At 38.6% G+C, this 22,469-nt stretch overlaps 1 protein-coding gene across 1 annotated transcript; it reads left to right on the forward strand.

Moving 5' to 3' along the window:
* Window positions 1–1,469: 1,469 nt before the first annotated feature.
* TNFSF18 (TNF superfamily member 18) lies at window positions 1,470–15,862 on the forward strand. Its single transcript, XM_040451668.1, has 3 exons — window positions 1,470–1,727; window positions 8,264–8,294; window positions 11,003–15,862. Exons 1-3 carry the CDS (start codon window positions 1,569–1,571, stop codon window positions 11,347–11,349), a joined length of 537 nt encoding a protein of 178 aa, XP_040307602.1. The 5' UTR covers window positions 1,470–1,568; the 3' UTR covers window positions 11,350–15,862.
* Window positions 15,863–22,469: the final 6,607 nt, after the last annotated feature.

Here is a 22,469-nt window from a genome sequence, read left to right on the forward strand (position 1 = left end):
TTTTCTCCACTTTTAAATGTAAGAACACAGGCCATATAGCATGCTGCAGGCCAGGTAAGGGATGGGAAGCTCCAGGTTCCCCTCCCAGGTTTGATTTAAAAATCCATGTTCTTTCTAGTACTTGGTTGGTGCTGGCATTCTGTAAAAAAGGTAGGTATTCCATTTAACAGATGGAAAGACTGAGTTACTGAGAACCAGGGACTTCCTAGGTTTCATAGTAATCAGCATTTCTGGTGCCAGGCAGAAACTCAAATATTTTGGAGTAGAGTGTAAGTTCGCATCACAGGGTGTAGGAAAATATTTTTTTGTATGATAACTTTGATGGCAGCATTGAATTTTCAGGGTTTTATTTTTTTTTTCAACGTTTATTTATTTTTGGGACAGAGAGAGACAGAGCATGAACGGGCGAGGGGCAGAGAGAGAGGGAGACACAGAATCGGAAACAGGCTCCAGGCTCTGAGCCATCAGCCCAGAGCCCGACGCGGGGCTCGAACTCACGGACCGCAAGATCATGACCTGGCTGAAGTCGGACGCTTAACCGACTGTGCCACCCAGGCACCCCATGAATTTTCAGGGTTTTAAAATGATGAAATTTGAGAGAGCTGAGCTTGTTGTATTTATATTTTTTAAAGGCATTACGTTGTTTTAATTCTTAATTGTTTTCTAACTGGGATAAATTTGTAGAATAAACTGATAGACTCTGATTCTGCTTAGCTTTAGTTTTCAACTCAAATAAGGGAGTGAAGTGCAGCATTGCTATAATTATGGTCTCTAAATGTGTAAGGTTCCAGATATACTCTATTATTTCACAGCATGTGCAAAGCTGAAATAAACACTGGGCTTTCCAAAAATCACACTTACAAAACAACTAATTGTAATCTACCTTTGTTCTGCTTGTAGAACTTGTCTCGGGATATGCTAACTGATTTCTTATGTTATACAAAGAGCCTTTAAAAAAAAGAGTTTACTTTGTCACAGTTGAAAAAATACAAAAGTCACATAAAAGTATATTTTAGCTAACTGCAAAAAAAAAAAAAAGAAATTCTAGTACTTCAGTTGTTTACCAGAGACTATTTCAAAATGAACATATTTTATGTGTAAGAAATTGATAAAATTCTTTATTTTTTCCAAATATATCCTAGCCTCCCAAGCTCCCCAACTCCTGCCTTACACATACATAGTATCTAGAACATGATAGGACTTGATCTTGAACTTTATTTCTTCTTATAAAAGTAATTTTCCTATCTGAAAATAATTTGTAATGCTGTACAGCACTGTACTTCCTCCTGCTTTAGGAAAGAATTTTTTTCCTCTGAATTTCCTTGTGTTGGTTTTTTCATCCTGCCTGTGTTGGCTTTAAGCCTTCTGTTCCTTTCAGTGCATTTGGTCTGGTGCCAAACGAGAGTCAGCACTTAGCCCAAAAGTATCATTTTCCAGCACACAGAATCAGAAGGAAAACCCCGCCTCTTACACCCACTACTAATTACCATACCACAAAACTGACTAGTTGCATCACTGGCCCATCACTTGTGAATATCTGCTTTCCAGAGCTCTCATTCCTGCACAGAATGAGTTTGAGCCACATGGAAGACATGCCTGTAAGCCATTCAGGCCCTCAAGGAACACACAGACCACCCTGGAAGCAATGGTTCCTCTACTCAACCATAGTTATTTTGCTGTTTCTCTGCTCCTTCAGTACACTAATTCTTACTTTTCTTCCACTCAAGGTAAGGAGACAATAGTACCTAAGGTTGCTTTTTTTTTTTTTTTTTTTTGCAAGTCTAGTTATTGCCATTCAGTATTGTTAGAGCTAGTTGGAAGAAAGAGACATGTGGGTATAGATAATGTAAACAGAATTTCAATTTTGTCATGTCATATGGCTTTTGAGGTTTACCTAAATATTTTGAAATGAAAGGTTTAGAAAATGCTAAATGTTAGCTGCATTACTGAGTTAGATAGAATCAATTAAATCAGTCAATTGACAGATGCCTTGGAATATTTTCTCCTTTTCTGGAACTCTGCTAAACCCTCTTGGTGGAATAAAGGAAAAAACATATGTTTGCTTTCAAGGAATGGGATGCAAGCTATAGCCTTAATGAGGGGAAAGACATAAGATAATGGAAGACAGAACAAGGTAAGTGACAGGTGGCCAGTGCATCTTTATGGAAGGAAATGGCACTGAACTAGGAGTAAGATCTGGATTCCGGTTCTAAGCCTCCCTAACTCTATGAATTTAAGAAAGACATTTAATCTTTCCAGTTCTCAGTTTCTTCATCTGAAAATTGGTGGCAGGAGAATGGATTTGTTCATTACAATGCCCCTTCTAGCTATAAAATACAGTGATTAATAATTTACCTAAGGGTAGTATAGAACATAAATGCTTTAGGAATTCAAAATAGGGGACAACGATTTTGGGCTAGGGTGATCAGGAAAAGTTTCATGGGGGAAGGAGAAAGCACATTGCTGTTTGGGAAGCCCCTGATGTTTATCAGAAATTTCCCATTGAGCTCCAGTCCAAGTTGTTGGTCTAGTAAAGGAAATGGAGATATATTAGGTTCTTCTTAGCAGTTTTACTGACTGTTGACTACATAGCACTGACCAAAAAGAAAATAATAAATTCTTTATTTAATTTAGGATTTAACCCATTTCTGGGTATATCTGAAGATTCTGGGCCCTGGAGAGAATAAGGTAGTATATGCCTATCTAAGAAAGGGCTAGGATATGAAATTAGTGCCAGTGGAAACATTTTTCTAAGGAGATTGGCCAGTGAAGATTTCAGAGATAAGGTTCTACTATTTAAAATATTTGAAAGCAATTGAGAAAATATGTAGGAGGAAGCAGTACATGGTATTTGCTGTTGTTAATTTAGTTAGGACAAGTGTAGCTTTGGCCAAATTTTTACACAGTAGTCCTTTAATCTGTATTCCCTAACTGTACACAAGGGTATGCAACAGAGGCTTTCTAATGACATCCCTACCTTCTCCAGAAATGTATCAAGGAGAAGCCTGAACTTTCTGGAGCAGTGAAGCTATGAGCTGAAAGAAAAGAACTGTCAGGAATCCTGAGTGTTTTATTTCTGAAGAAGGGGAAGGGTGTGAATAGCAATAGCTTAACTTTGGAAACACTTTATCCCTCTAGAAACCGCCTCAAATTTTAGCCAGAGGACCCTGAAAAACATAGGATATGTTATAGGTGTCATCCGTTCCTGCATGTAACTGGAGAACCAATGCTGGCTCTTGCAAAGACTAAGAGGAAGTGTAAAAATGCCAGCAGCACCTAGGACACCTCTTTCCAGAACTGAACTTGACCAATCCCATGTATTTAAGCTCTGATTCCCTATCCTAGACAACATGCATCTTCTCAATGAAAGGTTCTGCCTCTAATGAAATAGTCCAGAATTTATTTCAAATTTTGGAAAATTTAAAAGGTTTTTAGGATATTGTCCTGATTGGATGCCATAAAGGCTTATTTCCTATAGGAAAAGCCAATGGCCTGGCTGACAGTGCAATGATATTTAACTCAAGTATTCCACTTTCCGCTTGCCTGTGCTTCCCTTTCCCAACTGACCACAAATAAGTATCTTAGGAAAGAAGGTCTGAGTGGCTAGCAGATGATGACTCATTATGAGGTGGCTGCTTTCACCTTTTCACAATACGCATGAACCCTGGAGTGTATTTTTGGTCTCCACTCTAGTTTTTATATACAAAATCCCACTTTCCAACTTCTCTAGGCACTAATCCAAAAAGTGTTAGACAGGAAGATTTGCTCCTTTTAGACCAACAGAGGTTTCCTTGGAAGAACTTTTTTTTTTCTCCCCCCACCCTTTCTTTCAATGAAATGAAGGAAGTTTCCAAAAGGGGAAATTGCGCTTGTACTTAAAAGCAGAATAGATTCTATTTCCAAATGATAATCTGGTTGTGGTTGGTTTATAGAAAGAATTATTATTTTGGCCATTTGAACCCAAGCATTTAAATCTGGGCTTAAATCAAAATGAGATTACAAGAGCAATTGATCCTTCTAAGCAAAAACGAATTTAACTCAATGGAAAGTCCCATATGCTTCTTATAAATGGATATTTACCCCTTCTAAACCAGAATTATAAATAGAAACTACCCCACAGAGTACTGGGGTGAGACTTTTGAATCAGACAGGTTGTTTGGAACTCAGCATAGCTTCTTATCAGCAGCATGACTTTGGGCTAGTGTTACTTAATCCCTCTCAGACACACTTCCTCATCTGCAAATGAGCATGCTACTTCTTATCCCATAGACTTGCAGTAAGGATAAATGGGACAGTATAGTGCTGGACCCATAGTAGGCTCTGAATAGATTGTAGTGATTAATATTTGCATCCTTATTATTGACATTATAAGGAAGATAAATTTAAAAAGACTTTTAACAAAATGGATATTCCTTGCTCATCTATTTAGTTTCTTCATCTAAAGACTATACCTTGTTGCCAAATAGATGATTTTTGTGATTAGACAGATTTTCATTTGTGGCAATAGGGAATATCAGTGATGGTTTCTGTAGTACTGAGTAGACATTAAAGCGGTCCAAGTAGAGTATCCAGGATTTCAGTTTCTGGCAATTAATTTGTCTGTGGCCTTAGGTTTCTCCACACACTCATTATGCATGACAGTAGACACCACAGATATGATCTGTGCCACATATTTTGGCACTCATTTATATTTAGATTGCTACCCAATTGCCTCATGTGTGTAATCCTGTCTTTCTAGAAAGATTATAAATTTCCTAAGAGGCAAGGACTATAAGTTACGTGGTTCCCTTGCTGACAATGCTAGCTGGGAATATAGGCAATTCAATATTTTGTTCAATTTTTCATTAAAATCAGCATCATTATCAAAATAGCTAATATTTAATAAGCAGGACCAGGTCTGTCTGGGCAAAGCCCTTCATGACAATTATTATATTTAAACCCATAAACACTCTCAGTAAACTAGGTGCTATTGTTTCCATTTTATAAATGAGAAAATTGAAGATAAGGGAATCCCTATCACATGCCTATCATGGATCAAAAGAAGCTGGATTTCAGCATTTTTTTTCTTTTTTTTAAAAAAAATTTTTTTTTAACGTCTATTTATTTTTGAGACAGAGAGAGACAGAGCATGAATGGGGGAGGGTCAGAGAGAGGGAGACACAGAATCTGAAACAGGCTCCAGGCTCTGAGCTGTCAGCAGAGCCCAACGCGGGGCTCGAACCGCGAGATCATGACCTGAGCCGAAGTCGGCCGCTTAACCGACTGAGCCACCCAGGCGCCCCTCAGCATTTTTTTTTTTTTCTAAGAAACACCAAAAGGAGGATGGAATAATTGCAAGAGCAAACATAATTGTAGGAGTCCAAACTTTAAAAAAAAATTTTTTTTTGATGTTTACTTATTTTTGAGAGAGAGACACAGCGTGAGTGGGGGAGGGGCAGAGAGAGAGGGAGACACAGAATCCTAAGCAGGCTCCAGGCTCTGAGCTGTCAGCACAGAGCCCGACATGGGACTCGAACTCATGAACCAGGAGATCATGACCTGAGCCGAAGTCAGAGGCTTAACCGATTGAGCCACCCAGGCACCCCAGGAATCAAAACTTTTTGATTGCATCTCCTTAGCAACGAAACAAAATGTTTTTGAATATAATCCCAACATATATGCTAATTTATTATGTTATATATAAATACTAATACTATGTATAATAAAAAGATACACAAAATGGAAACTCATAAGAATGAACTGAATAACATGCTTGATCTAGTTTCTTCACAGTGCAAAACTGTTTTGCTTTTGTCAAAATATTATATTTAATATCTTAATATAACATAAACATTTCTAAAGTAATTGAAACAATACTTTAATAGAGTAATTTGATAAATGCATCTTTTATTTTCTTAATCTTAGTTTAAAATGCTTTGCGACATAATAATTTGAAGGTTATATTCTAAGTTAATTTACCTTGATTCATGATTTTGACTCTCATAACCTATAGTTGCGCACTCTCCTCACCTGGACTATTTCATTCCTTTGACTTCTCTTTATTATTTTTTTTTTATTTTTTTTTCAACGTTTTTATTTATTTTTGGGACAGAGAGAGACATGAACGGGGGAGGGGCAGAGAGAGAGGGAGACACAGAATCGGAAACAGGCTCCAGGCTCTGAGCCATCAGCCCAGAGCCTGACGCGAGGCTCGAACTCACGGACTGCGAGATCGTGACCTGAGCTAAAGCCGGACGCTTAACCGACTGCGCCACCCAGGCGCCCTTGACTTCTCTTTAAACAACCAATGTCCTCCCCCTTCTCTCTCTCACCTGAAAACCTGAAAACCTGTCTCCTGGTTCTATAAGAAAATTGAAGTAGGCGGGAAGGAAGTTCCAAAACTTCCCATCGTACCTACCACTTACCTGCATTTTTTTCCCATGTAGAGTGTGCTTCCCTCATGGCACTGCATATGAACTGTTCATGTGCCTATCTAAGGCCACCTCTGATCCAGATTCTGTCCCCTCTTACCTACTCAAAGACATTGCTCTAACAATTATTTCCTAGCTCTTACATTCTACCTCTTGCCACTTCACTGGAACATTCCCATCAAATGGCAACAGATGACCATGTTGTCAGTTCCTTCATGTTAAAACAAAACCAAAGACAAGAAAAAAATAATAATCTCTCATCCCCACCTAGGCTCCACTCAATTTTTCTGTTCTCCCTCACAAGAAAATTCTTCTCAATTTCTCTTTTCTCATTTAGACTTAAATCCACTTTAAGTTTCTGTCCTCATCACATTGCAGAAACTACTTTTGCCAAGAACCCCAATGACTACTATGTTGGTAAATCCATCAGTTAATTGCCTATCCTCTTCTCACTTGGCCCATCAGCAGCATTTGATACAGCTGATCACTTCTCCCTAAAATACTTTCTTCTCTTAGTTTGCAACATCACACTTTCCAGGTTTCCCTTCTGACTCACTGGTCTTTCCTTCTTAGTCTCTTTTGCTGGTTCTTCCTCATTCCCTGACCTCCAAGCATTGCAGTGCTCCAATGTTCCTCTCTATCTATATTCACTGCCTCGACAATCTTACACAGTCTCACATCTTAAAGCATCACCTAGAAGCTGAAGATTCCTGAATTTATATCATCAGAACTCCTTAAATTCCATCCTCATAGGTCCAAATGCCTACCTGACACTCCTACCTGGATATGTGGTAAGCATCACAAACTTGATGTGTCCAAAAATGAACTCATGAATCCTTCCTTTGTTTCTTTCTCTTAAATCTTGCTCATTCCAGTGATTAGCAGCTTTATCTTTTCAGTTACTCATGCCCAGTATCTTGGAGTTATCTGTTTTCTTCTCATTATCTCATCCCATATCCATGTCAGGATAGCTAGCACCTTGGTCAGAGGCACCATGCTTTCTTGCCTAGATGATTACAATGATCTCTTAACTGGCCTCACTGCTTTTATCCTAGCCTCTCTTTGCTTTATTCCTACCATAGCAGCCAGAGAAATCCCACAAAAGAAACACGTGCAATTATCTTTGAGTTCAAAAGGCCTTTTAAGCACTTTGCCACAAGGAAACCAATGAACTTTACGTGGTACAAAAAAAATTTTTTTTGTGGTTATACCTTATTTTGCTCTTGAGTATTTTAAGGGCTTTAGCATTTAAATACCAGTATTTATAGAATTAATCACACTGATGGGTTCTTGTAGCAAGTAAACTGTGGTATGCTGCCACAGTTTGAAACTGAAGTCTCCTCATGGTATCTCAGTTACCGTAAATGGTGTGATTGTCTGAATATTAAATGAAGGTGGTTTTACAAATCTGCATTGTGAATATTTCTACGGTTTATTAAAGATAAAAATAAACACAACTAGGAATTTTATTATTTTCTTCTCCCATGTCAATGGATCACCTGGTACAGTGAGTGGAGTGTGAAGACTAGTGTTTACCGACAATTTCTGTAGCCCAAGAGGAGGAGAGTCCAAGAGCAGATAGTTGTCCTGTGGGTATAGGTTAGGTGGATGGAATGAGACCTCAACTTTTGCTGAGAAGACCCAACAGGGCAGCTAGGTAATGGAAGGGAAAGGACAGAACCGGCCATCTACAAAGGGAAGCTGAGGACAGGAGAGACAAGGTGGAGGAAAGGATTTTTTATATGGCTAGGGAAATGAAGTTGGCTTTAGGATCTGAAGCTCTAAATAAACCAACAAGTAAAGCCATGATATGGTCATTATCCTGACAAATTCCTCTTTTTCTTCCCGTACAGACTGCCAGTGAGCCCTGCGTAGCTAAGTTCGGTGAGTAACCTGTCTTGTGTATCTCTGTTTTACTTTTCTTAGTATTTGATACAAGAAGGAAGCCTGTATTCTATTTTATTCATTTTTCAGCTACGATTTATAGCTGTTTTTCAAGTGCCAAGCAGTTGTCTAGTTGCTGAGACTTCAGAGATTAACTAGGCAGACAAGTCCATGCCTTGATAAAGCTGACATTCAAGGCCACATCTCTGGGCAGGAATGTACATCACTCTTAAGGCCCAGAAACATGAAATCCAGGAATCTACTTTTAATTCTGTGGTTTTTTAAGAAACTTTTTTTCCTAAAAATTTCTGTGTTTTAATAAGCACAAGTTTCATATTTCTATAACTTTTCCCTGTGACAAACTCAAAGTTCTGCTCACATACCACATATTGCCAGTGCCTTGTAGAGTGTGTGTAGGGTGCCATTTTTGTTTCTGAATGTACAGAGAAGGGATGGAAACTAGGGAAATGGCCACTCCCCTTGTGCCCTTCTCCTCACCTTTCAGCTTCCAAGCCACTTTCCCTTATAGAGACCTGGGATTTGCTAAGAAAACACATTACAGTTTATAGTTACACTGAGCCTTAGGGTATTTCTTAGCCTACATACAAAATTGAAAGTAAGTACATTTGGATTATTAATTGGATATTTGAAGCCAAATACATATTTTCGGCTGAGAGCAGAACATTTCTAGTGTTAACTGCAATCCTTGTTTTCCTATACAGTTCAAATTGCCAGCCTTCCCTGGTTTGGGAGAGTTAGGGAAGCTCTACTTGTCTCTGCCTTTGTAATTTGTTTTTATTTTTTTTAATGTTTATTTATTTTTGAGGGGGAGGGGAGGACAGAGAGAGAGGGAGATACAGTATCCCTGTATCCCTAAAGGGATCCCAGTATCCCTAAAGCAGGCTCTAGACTCTGAGCTGTTAGCACAGAGCCCGATGCGGGGCTCAAACTTGTGAACTGTGAGATCATGACCGGAGGCGAAGCTGGATGTTTAACTGACTGAGCCACCTAGGCGCCCCTGTTTTTGTTTTTCTAGTGAATGGAGAGGAAATAACGATATGTTTGAAATTCCTTCTTGATGTGATAAAATGTTAAGAATATCACATGCTGCTAATAGGTGCCCTCAGGGCTAGTGGCCCCTGTAACAGAACAAGAGAACCAGGGGCACCTTTTTGCAGTGACTTGCCTATTGTCTATTGCATATTACACGGTCCTACACAGCAGGAAGAAATTTACTAGGCTTTGGACTCACTGGAGATACAGAGGCTTTGCTTCTTGTTCTAATAGCTCTCCTTTATTCTCCTTTAGAATCTGCCCTCAGAGCCTTATAGCAATCATTTATATAAACAAGAATTTAAGTCAATGTGTGATCTCTCCCAGGGTGCTTTCTTATTAAGGTGTCTTTCTAATTATGAGATAAAGGCTTTGCCCTCATAAAAAATAAGTTATGGAGAATTAGGGACTAGGCCAAATAAGTATTTTGAATGATCAAAACACATCCTGGGGCTCTGAAATCAAACTACTGTGCTAAAACAATTAACATTAAGAAAATATGTAAATTCTACTTATACCTATGAAAATACGTGATCTAGTGTAGACTCTTCCCCACCCTCCACCCGTGACAATATTAAACTAGGAATACTTACATTTAAACAAATAATTTTCATTTATAAACTAATGAATTTACCAGTAGCTGTTTTTGAAGAGTTGGATAATGATATCCTAAGTAGATCTTGGGTATATACCCTAAACTAAAGAGAAGAGCCATAATTTAGACACAATGCACCTAATTCAGGAACATGGATGTATCATTCAATCAGTAAATATTTACTGAGCACATACTAGGCCCTAGGAACTCTTTTAGGTGAAGATTTAGCAATGAACAAAATAGAGAAGTACTTATTTTCAAAGATGTTATCTTCAAGCAGGTATAAGATAGACAATAAACAACTGAGGAACTTAATTCATAATACATTAGATGGTGATATACCTTCTGCGAAGAAAACTAAAGCAGGATGAAGAGAGAGAATGACAGGAGAGCACTCTTTTATATAGATTGATGAGGAAGATCTCATTGATAAAGTGATACGTAGTATGATAGTATTTACATAGAAAAGCATGAATATGTGGGGTGCCCAGATGGCTCAGTTGACTGAGTGTTGGGACTCCTGATTTTGGCTCAGGTCATGATTTCATGGTTCGTGGGACTGAGCCCCACGTTGTGCTGTGAGCTGACAGTGAAGAGTGTGCTTGGGATTCTCTCTCTCTGCCACTTCCCCACGTGTGCACACATGTGCACTCTCTCTCTCAAAATAAACAACCATTAAAAAAAAAAAAAAGCAAAGCATGAATATGCATCCTGGACTGCCAATTGGTTATCACAATCCTGGTGTGTGATTCTACTCTCCCTTCCTCCTCCTTTCTTTCTTTTCACAAATACTGATTGACAAGAGATACAAATGCCACCTAAAACTTAACACATCTTTCTGTTCCAAATCCATTTCTTTAGAACTCCCCAAGCAAGAGATACACTTAGGATCTGTAATATCTCTAAACAAGGAGTAGGTATTTAAAATATTAAAATTGTGGTTGGAGAGAACTAATGTGGACTAGGTAAAGAAACAACTTGTTAAGTGGGAAAGAACTATAGTCAGGAAAGGAATGAAGTAACTATGCCCTCTTTTTTCTCTTTTGTAAATTTCTTATAGGACCACTTCCTTCAAAATGGCATATGACATCTCCTAAGCTTCCTTGTGTGAATAATACAGCTGATTGGAACCTGAAGATACTTCGGAATGGCTTGTATTTAATTTATGGTCAAGTAGCTCCAAATACAACCTACAAGGAACCAGCTCCCTTTGAGGTGCGGCTATGTAAAAACAAAGACGTCATACAAACTCTAACAAACAACTCTACAATTCAAAATGTAGGAGGGACTTATGAACTGGATGCTGGAGATACGCTTCATTTGAAATTCAACGATGAACATCAGGTTCTTAAAAATAATACCTACTGGGGGATCTTATTGCTAACAAATCCCCAATTTATCTCCTAGAGACTCAATTTGGTCTCCTCATCATCTTTAGCACATGCAGAGAGGCTGATGGGTGGGTTGAAGGAGGCAGATTTTCAACACACACAGTTTGCCTGCGTGCACAAATCAGCATAAACAGAACTCTTGTCTGCATGTGAGTTTTCATCTCTCAAGCTTAACTGAAGACAGGCCAGAGACATTTGATTACCGCCGACATTGGGTTGACAAAAACACTTTACTAATCCACGATAAATGACTATGGGTGGCTCGAGGACAGAAGCTTCTCAAAGAGTCTTTGTCTAATTCTTAAATCCTTCGGTGAGAAAATTGTCTTATATCCCTGGGAATCTTAACTGGTATGCCAAAAGATCCAGAGCAATGGTCTGGCTTTGTTCTCATATTCTTGGGCTGCTTCACCTTATTCTTCCCATACTCCTGTCTTTTGAGGCCCTCCTATTAAAAGTAGTCAGACTGGGAGGGTGGCCACAAACATGCCAACAACACCCCACTTTAGATGTGATGATGTTAGATGATAGGGAACACTATCGTCTATTGGGACAGAGGCATAGGTGGCATGGAATGGATGCACTTTACTTGGGAACATCCCTGGATTTCATCATGTTCAGGATGCAGAGTGCTTTATAAAACCAGTTGGTCAAAGGACTCATTCTGAACCTTCACAGAGGGCTCCTGGGAACTTGTTTATTGTGTCTACATGTTGTCAGTGGTAAAGAAAGAGTAATCATAAAAATTAACCCCCAGAAATTGGTATCATCAGTACTGTATTATGTCATGTAATAGTTTCCTGTTTTTAGCTGGCTCTTCACACTTTGCCAAGTGCTTTCAATAGATCACAGGGCAACTCCAGGAAGCTAACGGGGCAGGTGTTTTGGCACAATTTAAACAATGAGAATATAAAGGCAGAGAGAACATCTGTAATTTGCCTCAACCCATAGAACTAGAGATTAACAGTGGGCTTCCCCACTGTCTCGTACTGCCTTAGCTTAAGAGTTGATATTTCAGCTTTCATGTTATAGTCTATAAAGTTTAGCAGATTTAATTATCAGGAGATACATTCCCTTTCAGCCCAAGGTGGGTAGAATAAAGCTACAACACATCTCTCCTTTCTTAGCAAACTTTTCCTTTCCCTGCTTATAGCAGGAAACACAAGGGTATTGCTCAGGGCTTCCTTCAAACAAATCCCCTTGCTGCCTTGGTCAAATGTGTTAACTTCTGAAAATAATGAATAGCACTCAATTCAATAACAGCCTGCTAAAATTTTAGACTCTGTTAAATTAATTAGCTGCTTGTGGATTCTTGTTGAAAGGTATGTAATATGACTATATGATAACCCAATTTAAAATATTTATGGATATTTGTAAAAAGCTACATTGTTAATTAATACTATTACATATAAAGCTAATTTAAAAATATTTGTATTGTTTACAAAAAAAAATTGCTCAGGCTAAGCCTGAGGCAAAAAAAAAAAACATCTGCTGAGTAGCTATATGGCCTAAACCTGGATACCTTGTTTCTCTTGTATTTGCATATCTTCTCAGGAAATTAAAATTATATCACGTATTTATAGAAGCCCACTGGTATTGATTGTTGTTGAGTTATAAGCAGCAGTGTGCTGAAGTGCTGGAGTGAGCTAGCACTAAGCTCATGATAGCTGATTGTTACATTTTCAAAATTTTGCAATCTGGTTATTAATTAGTCATTCTTGAAATTGGCCATGGTGGGACTATTTATACCATGGGAACTGGCAAACACAAATTAGGGATTTTCCTTGTGGAGAGCCTGTTAACCAGCACATGGCTATTTGTAAAACACTCCTTAATGACTTCTCTCTGCTCCTGCCTTATTCCTGGGACATTCAAGGTAGGCAAGAGAGTGAAATTATCATACTCCCAGGAAGAGCCCCCATGGTAATGATTTCTCAGGGCAAGGATGAGCTCAGCAGCTGCAGGGAGAGTGAAGGCTACCAACAGACGATCTTTGAATTTTCCTGGTGTTGTAATTTCAGCCTTTGTTTTCAACGTATACTATTTCCTTGTTTCTTCAAATACATGAAACCTATATAAATGTTCTGTTGGTAAGTGGGCTGTAGCTAACTTATCCGTGGATTATCAGTTTAGCATCAGTGATATTGAGAACTTAAGGGTGCATCAGAGAAATCCTTGCCCAAATGAAACACTGTTTGGCTAGTGTTAGGCAAAAGTGAGAGCTGGATGCAATCAGCTTTTGATTATAGCTGTTCCAATTTTTGATGGGTTAGTCAGACAGTTTCACATTCTGACTTCTGTCCCTCCCCTCAACTCCACATCAGCCATCCTCACTAACAAAGCCGTCACCAACCCCTTTCATACTGTTTTTTACCTTCACTCTTGCCCATCAAAACTGACCTAGAGTGTGTTACAGCACTATGGGTTGAGTGCCTCCTGAAGATAGCAGTTGACTGGAAAGCAACGCACTTTTGTGCATTTGATGGGGGCAAACTAACTCCTTAAATATATCTGTTTATCTTGGAGATGAAATTCCTGTCTTTTTGTGTTTGATCTCAAAGAAGCAATTTCATTGGTGGAGGTGAGAGGATATTTTTTTATTAGAGAGAAAAAGAAAAAACCTGATTGATTTACGGGCAAGGAGTCTGAGGATTACCTTCAAGTATAAGTTATAAAGGATACCTTGGTACCTACACTTTTCTTGATCTGAATGGATGCGTCTCCATTTTGGGGGTCATTTGTGACCCTGGCAAAGTCACTCTACAGGTCATGACTCTCCTGTGAGTCCCACATTTATCCACAAGAGACCAGTACACACACTTTGTGCCTACAAACTCAGAGTACGACTGCAGCAAGATTCTCCTGTCTCTAGGCCCAAGGAGTTGGTTTTTATCTTCCTGACAGATTTACTGGGTGGGGTCAAACTCTAGCTCACTGTCAACTTTTGCTTTTTCAGGTGGAAGTCAGGCACTAGTTCTCTGTTACCTCCCAATTGCAAGAAATAAAGCTCTTTTAGGGGTTCCCTTGAAGTCCTCCTACCAGGTTTAACATTAGAAAGTTTCATTGCATCCCATTCCTCCTGCAAATGGAGTGGGTGAGGACTCACAGCATGGCCCCAGGTTTTTCTTTGTAAATTGTATCTCAAGCTCTCCTTTTTACCACTCTGGCCTCATTTTAGGTCCTTAATCCAGCCAATGTGTCAAAGAGTAGTGGGGGAAAGGGGCTCACCTTCATTCCTTTGTAAATTTTGCCATATTGGTGAGGGCAATGGTCTTACCCTCACTTTGATATCTTAGTGCCAATAATATTATGCTTGAGTTGAAACTGAATCAGGTAGAATCCCACTTTAATATCCAGTTATACTCTTAGATGTCTAAAAGGGATCTGAGAGACCTATGATAATATGCAAAAATACAAAAAGCCCCAAACTCTCACCACAGGAGCAATAAAATAAGAGTTTAATACAAAGGCAGAGGGAGAGGAAAATTATTGTTCAGAAAAGTTAGGCTTAAGAACATTGTTACAAATGAACATAAAACAATGCTGTTAATTTCTTGAAAATCAAGGAAAATAGAGAAGCATGAAGGAAATAAAATTGTCTTATCTAAAAATACTGTTTTAATACACACTGTTTTATTAGGAAGAAGAAACTTTCAGGGCACCAGCATGGCTCAGTAGGTGGAGCATCTGACTCTTGATTTTGGCTCAGGTCATAATCCCAGCATCATGGGATCAAGCCCTGTGTCTGACTGAGCTAAGTATAGAGCTTGTGTAAGATTCTCATTCTCATTCTCTCTCTCTCTCTCTTTCTCTCTCTTTCAAAAAAAAAAAAAAAAAGCCAAGAAACTTCTCTTCAGCACTGAGCACTGAGCTCTAGCAGACTCTCCAGATCCACAATGAATGCTCTAGATAGTAAAATTCAGACTTTCCATTTATTTGAATGTACTGGATTCTGCTAGCAGTTAGCTAGTTTAAGGACTTGAAAACAGCTTAGTTGGGCTATTACTCCAAAACACAACAGTATTGATGAATCCCAATATACTATTTGGGAAAGTAGGCTGGAGGGTTTATAGGACATGTTTCAAAGAACTCAAGAAGTGTTTGGGAATAAGAATATGGAAATTCAATGAACAGAATCATTAGAATTAAGTCAACTTCCTCATTGCTTCAATTGCATAATCAGAGTGGGAACCTCTGATTTTAGTGTCCAGGGTGATTGTTTCCACCCAGCTTTGGTGTTTTCCAGGGACACTACAGGGGTAGCATGTTCCTCACACTGGGTCCTAAACATGCAGAATTTGAGGTGGACTGGGGTGAATTGGTGAGTTTAAGTTTTGCAGAATGGAAGACAGAGCTTCTTACCTACTTTCCCTGCTTATGGGTTGTATCTCTTACCCAATGGCATAGTCTCTGAGAAGAATCTGATGTTCAAGTGTCCAGGATCTGACACAGTGCCTGACTAATAGTCCTTATTGTCTATTGACTGAACAAATAAATCATAAATTTACTTGAGCATTGGTGAGAACTTAGCATTATTGTGTGCTCTCTGGATAAGGCAGTCCAATGGGGAAAGCCTTCAGTCCCTGTTCCTACAGTCTCCCATCCCATCACCTAATCATCTCAAGTGCTCTCCTCCTTCCCTACACTGTTAATGTAAATAAGGTAAAGAAACTTATAAATTCACTCACACTAAGGGAAAATAGCCAGTAAGCTACCTTGTGTTGCATCACTAAAACAGGACAAAATCCTATTTGTTTTAAGCTTTGCTGGCCAGATGTACCAAGAAGCAACTAACTTTACAGTATCCTAAGGCAAAACAACTTATTCAATTTATTTAATAATCAATAGCAGAAGTTTTCATAGTGAAGCCTATGGACTCACTACGTAAGATTCACAGAGGATGCTTGGAAAAAACATGATTGTTTTGAATGATAGGCCTCATGCAAGTCTACTGAGGTCTAGGAATCAAATGGATTTTTTAACCAGCTCTGACCTATTTTTATGCACACTACAGTTTAAGAACCACTGTTTTATGGCATATAATGAATCTCAGCCGAAGATTTCTCCAGTATTTAAAAAGAGTCAAAGCTTCTAAACAAAACAATAAAATAAAAAAGCAAAACAAAAGCAAGAGCAACAACAAAACTAATGCTGGTGCTGCGCATGGGACTTACCATAATCTATCTCTCTTCACAAAAGCAAATGGCTTTCTAGCCTCCAAGTCTGAAAAAAGGTTGGGCTCTTCACTTTTCATAACCTAATGGCAACGTTGCCACTTGAACACCAGCAACCTAAGGCATCTGAGTCTTGCCACCATCAGCGCTACATTATCTGCCTGTATGCTGTCAACTCTCAAATATTCATCTTTTGCCCGAGTTGCTCTCCTTTACTTCAGATTTGTAAATGCAACTGTTTGCTCAGCAATTTCACCTTGGAGGTAGAGCAGACATCTCAAATCCAACATATCCAAAATGATGCCCCTAATCAGCTTTTCTTGAAGCCTCCCTCATTTCAATTATATTGCATAGGGCAAAAATCCCTGAGTCATGAAGTCATTCTTGACTCCTGTCTTTCATACATTTACTATTAGGAAATTCTGTTGTCTTTACCTTCAGAGAAAATCTGACCTCCTTTTTGCTAGGACTCTTGTCTGTGCCACCAAGACCATTTCAATAGCTTAATAATTTCTACCCTTCTAATCAGACAAATTTGTTTTCAAGTCCCAGTTTTGCCATTTACTACTTATTTGGATCTTGGACAAATTACTTGCCCTTTTTGGAGCTTAATTTCTTGTTTATTTTGCTTCTTGTTATTTACCCAATCCATAACACATAGTTGGACCTTAATAAATATTTGTTGAATCAAATAAACTTTAAATAGGTTTAACATACCAACTAATTTATGTAAAATTCCTGATACAGAGTAGACACTAAAATGGTGGCTGCCATGACTTTTTATTACAGATTTGGATTTATTCTTAAGTTTCTGAACTTTGTCATTTCTCAAGCTGAGATATTTATTTAACATCTTTCTTATTCTTTCTCCTCCCCAAGATAAATTAAGTGCCAGGATTTGTTTAATGTGGTATCACTAGCACCTGAGATAGTGCTTGGAACATTAAAAGAGCTCAAGACATACTGAAATGAATGGGCAAAAAAGATGGGACTCTGGTTCTTGGTTAGAATGACCAGCAAGATATAAGATACATAATGTGGCAAACAACCCGTTAAATGCTATGCTCATTTCCATTCCTCTAGGATATCTATCTATCTTTTATTTATTTTTTGAGAGAAAGAGAGAGAGAGAGAGAGAGAGAGAGAGAGAGAGAGAATGAGAGAATCCTAAGCAGACTCCATGCTCAGCACAGAGCTCGACACAGGGCTCGATCTCACAACTGTGAGACCACAACCTGAGCCGAAATCAAGAGTCAGATGCTTAACGGACTGAGCCACCCAGGTATCCCCCCCTGCCTCCTCCTTTTTTTTTTTTAGGATTACTCTAGGTTTTTTAAACCTTTAAGTAATGCACTACAAATTCAAAGTACATACATAACAAGTGCTCACTAAAAGTTGGCTGCTATCACCATTGCACTCCTATTACTACACCATCACGATAGGCATCATTTCATTATCCTCATTTCCCTAGGAAGCAGTATTCTGGAACACATTAGCTTGCTTTATCACAGGAATGTTTTCACCAAATTTTAAGTTAAGTTTGTGCCTTTGGCTTTTATTGAAAATTTATATTTAGAAACATCCATAGGCATCTTCAAAAATGGTTCTTGAAACAATGTTTATTACGTTATCATTCTTTGTAAAAATATTTTAATTTTATTTATTTGAGAAAGAGAGAGAAAGACAGTGAGAGAGTGCGTGTGCAAGCACGAGTGGGGAAGAGAGAGAATCCCAAGCAGGCTCCATGCTCAATGCCAAGCCTGATGTGGGGCTCGATCCCACAACTCTGGGATCATGACCTGAGCCAAAATCAAGTCAGTTGCTCAACTGACTGAGCCCCCCATGAGTCCCATGTTACTGATCACTCTTTATGGCAAAGACATTCAGGAAAACTGATCTCTCATGAACTTGAAATCATTCATATCTCTAATGGATTTTTTCCTCACATATTTTTTATAGATTAAAATTAAAACATTCAGAAATATGTGAGGTTTTACAATGTGTACATATTCTTCAAAAGCACTGTCAGTCTTTAGAAACTTAAATTTGTTATTACTTACTCCAAGTGAATATTTTCATAAACACAAACTGTAGTTCCTGAGCACAGATGTCGACAGATGCTGCCTTAAGAAGCTGCTTTTTCAACAAGGCTTTTGCTAATGGTTATTTCAGAATGGTGAAGTTACCATGTCTAAAGTCCAATCTTCAGATTTATAGGTACAGAAATGGAATTTCATCCAGGTATTAGAATTTATAAATATCTCAGACACTATATAACCAAACTCATAAGAGAAGAGATATAAATTAAGGTTGAAGTTAATTAGCACATTCTCTCCCTAGGGAGCACTGAATGGGAATTCAAATTAAAACCAGAAGGCTATTGGCAGGCATAATTTACAAGCCAGGGTGGTCACATAGAGGATCCAAGTGAATAATGGCCTAGGATACAAAATACATCTTTTATTCACTGAATAAGTATTTCCTGAGGCCAATTATATCTCAGATATTATTGCTAAGTACCAGAGGGGATACAAAAATATAAAGATATACTGCTTGTCCTCAAGCAGTTTAGAATTTAGCAAAAAAACAGGTATATGCACAAATGATCAGAGAACTGTATATATGATAAATAACACTCATGGCAGTAAATAAGTCTACAATGGAGATGGAGGAGAACCTGAACAAAGACAATGGCATTGGTGATGGGGATAGGGAACAGACTGTGAGAAAAATTTATGTCATAGAATCATCAGACCTAAGTGATTGTGGTAGATACCACTGGGGTTTCTGCCAAGTTCATAGTGGTTTCCTTATCAGACTTTCTTATCCAGAGGAGTAGGTTTCAGCAGCTTCATTTTTACCATGTAAGCCTGTTCTCTTAGTTGAAGTTGACTTGTCCAGGATTAATTACCCTGGGATGGTCTCTTGACTGGACAAGATAAAAATGTAGATCTATTGGGTAGCCCATATTCCCTGTGGTTTTCTGTGAGGAGCAGAGTAAGCTTATCTGGCTGAGACAGACAAATGAAAGAAATATGCAGACAGAAGCAACAATGAAAGATAGGAAGAAACTCCATTGAATTATTGACCCATAGGGCTCAGCTATGTTCTTGTCCTTGGATTATATGAGAATCACTGTACCTTTGTGACAAATTCCTCTTTCCCCACACTTAGATAGCTTTAGTAGGTTTCTATTAATTGGAATCAGAGTCTTAACTAATGAAGTTAAGACTTGAGATAAAGAAGGAAGGACCTTCTTGGTATACTGAGGAGATGGTGATGTTTTCACAGTAGGGGATAGGAAGGAGAATCTAGAGAAAGTCTGGAGTGGATAAGACAATGAGTTCAGTTTTATAAGTGTGTAGTTTGAGGTGTTTGTAGAATATCCAATTGGCATATGTAGTATACAGTTAGAACTCAGGCAGAACCACATGGGATGGGATGAACACATGGAAGTCAACAGCCTTGAGGGTAAAGTCACTGTTGTGAATGGAATCACACCAGAGAGGGTTTAGAATGAAAAGGGAGCCAGTGACTGACAACTGGGAGTACAAAGATTGGAGGACAGGCATAGAAAAGGAATCCTATAGAGTAGCAACCATGGACAAATGAGGTCAACTGGAGGAGAGAGTACACAGAAAAAGGCCACGAGTGATTAAGAAATGAGGGAGTAGTCAACAATTTTACAGGCTCCAAGAAATCAAACACTATGAGGATTGAAGATTGCTCATTGGATTTTGCTGGTAGACAATTGTTGGTGACGTCAGCAAGATCATTTACAGTGGCAGAATGGTGGAAGAATCCAGATTTCCAGGACAGAGGAACACATGAGAAGCACAGTTTGTCAGATGTGCAATTAATGGAAGGTGAGACAATGAGTTACACTAGTCATTGTAAAGACTTGGTTGTGAAAAGAGTTGTGCAATGGTACAGAGTTGGTAATCTCAAGGCCAAAGGAAAGAGAGAGGCATCTACCCGGCAAGCAGACCAGGTATTAACGTTGGATGTTCAGGAGACACACAGTATAAGACAGGCTTACACAAAAAAATTGAACTGAGAAAATCCAATTTCCTTTCTTAGGAATTTGATCTAGAACATAAAAGGAAAACCTATCATTTAGCAGTAGAAAAGTTAAATGATGCCATGGAGCTGCTAATGTGCAGGAAGAATAGAGCTGATGTAAGAGAAGAAGCAGGTGCTGCCATATGAATAAGTCCTGTTCTAGGACTTATAGATCACCTTAACAAACACCCTTTCTCCATGAGCTAGTGTAAATGGGTCTCCTTCCCTTCAACCAAACAAGGTCCATCAACTCTAAGAGGTCTTTTTGAAATGTTTGAGAACACCTATTATTTTCTAGGCTGTATCATCTCAGGAGAGGAAATTAAGTGCTGTGGTTAGGAGATGCATTTAGATTTAGATAGGCCTCAATTTAAATCTTGACTGCCAATTGCACTTCACGTGAGCTTGAGCACTTTGCATAACTTATCTGGAGGGAGGTGTTTTCATCTACAAAGTAAGGAAAATTATTCATGCTACACAGTATGGTTTCAGTTTCTGGCAAGAGAAAGTTCAATAGATGCCAATTATTTTTGTATTATTATCAGCTTACAACTAGCTATATTAGGTAGGTAGTCTTTTCTCTATCTTAAATTCATTTTTTTAAGCTTTAATGAGTTCCTTCTAGCAACCAAGTATATATTCAGCCTCTTCATTCTTATATATTTGCACTGTGTTTGGAATGATGAATATTAAAATAAACTTAAATCTCTCTAGCTTGTGATTAGTTGTCTTTTCTAGATCTTTTCTAGAACCATATTTACATGGAAGATATACTTTAAATACAGTATTTAAATTACATACATAATGGTGACTCAATTTTATATACAGAAAAGACCTTAGTTATTCATTCACTCATTCATTCCTTTATTCCACAAATTATATATATATATATATTTTTTTTTAATTTTAAAAAATATTTTTAAGTTTATTTTTGAGAGAGATCATGAGCAGGGGAGGGAGACGGAGAAGGAGAGAGAGAGAGAATCTGAAGCAGGCTGTCAGCACAGAGTCTGACACAGGCTCAAACCCATGAACCACGATATCATGACCTGAGCTGAAGTCAGATGCTTAACTGCCTGAGCCACCCAGGTGCCCCCCACCTTTTTAAAGTGGGTTCCACGGGGCTTGAACTCACCAACCTGAGCTCAGATCAAGAGCTGGATGCTTAACTGACTGAGCCACCCAGGAACCTCTCTCCTTTACTCCACAAATATTTATCACGGTTCTCCTAGGTACAAAGTGCCATTAGGTGCTATAGACAATGTGAAGACTTATAAGGTATGGTGATTTAAGAAGCTACAGCTAGTAAGACAGATGAATTCAAATCACAGAATTATAGAGCTAAAAGATATCTTATATAAAGATACAGATCTTCCTCGACTTACGTCCCAATAAACCCATAAATTGAAAATAAAAGTTGAGAATGCATTTCATACATCTAGCCTACCAAACATCATAGCTTCACCTAGCCTACCTTAAACATGCTGAGAACAGTATTGAACTCAGGTCCAATATGTTCACTGCACAACAGGCTAATAAGTTGAGAGACAAGGTATTGGAGCAGAGAAAGGGACTTTATTTGAGAAATCCAGCTAACCGAGAAGGTGTCAGACTAATGTCCCAAAAAACCATTTTCCCATCTTAGTGCAGGCAGAAGATTTTAAAAGGGGAGAAAACTGGGGGGACAAAAGAAACCAACTTTAGCTGCCACTTGGGCCTGAGCAATCAGTCAGGTGTCTTCAGTTAATGTAGGCCAGTTTCTTCCAAGTTCCTGGAGAAACTTTAAACAATTGATTGCTATGAGCTTTACAATGTGCTTAGGGGTTGATATGCAGGAATGTGCTGATTATAGCTAAGTCCTGCTACAAATCTCCCTCGTCAGCGGTTTCCTTCTGTCACA

The sequence above is a fragment of the Herpailurus yagouaroundi genome, unplaced genomic scaffold, assembly GCF_014898765.1.
Source record: "Herpailurus yagouaroundi ecotype Mexico unplaced genomic scaffold, PumYag 205, whole genome shotgun sequence".
NCBI classification, from domain to species: Eukaryota; Metazoa; Chordata; class Mammalia; order Carnivora; family Felidae; genus Herpailurus; species Herpailurus yagouaroundi.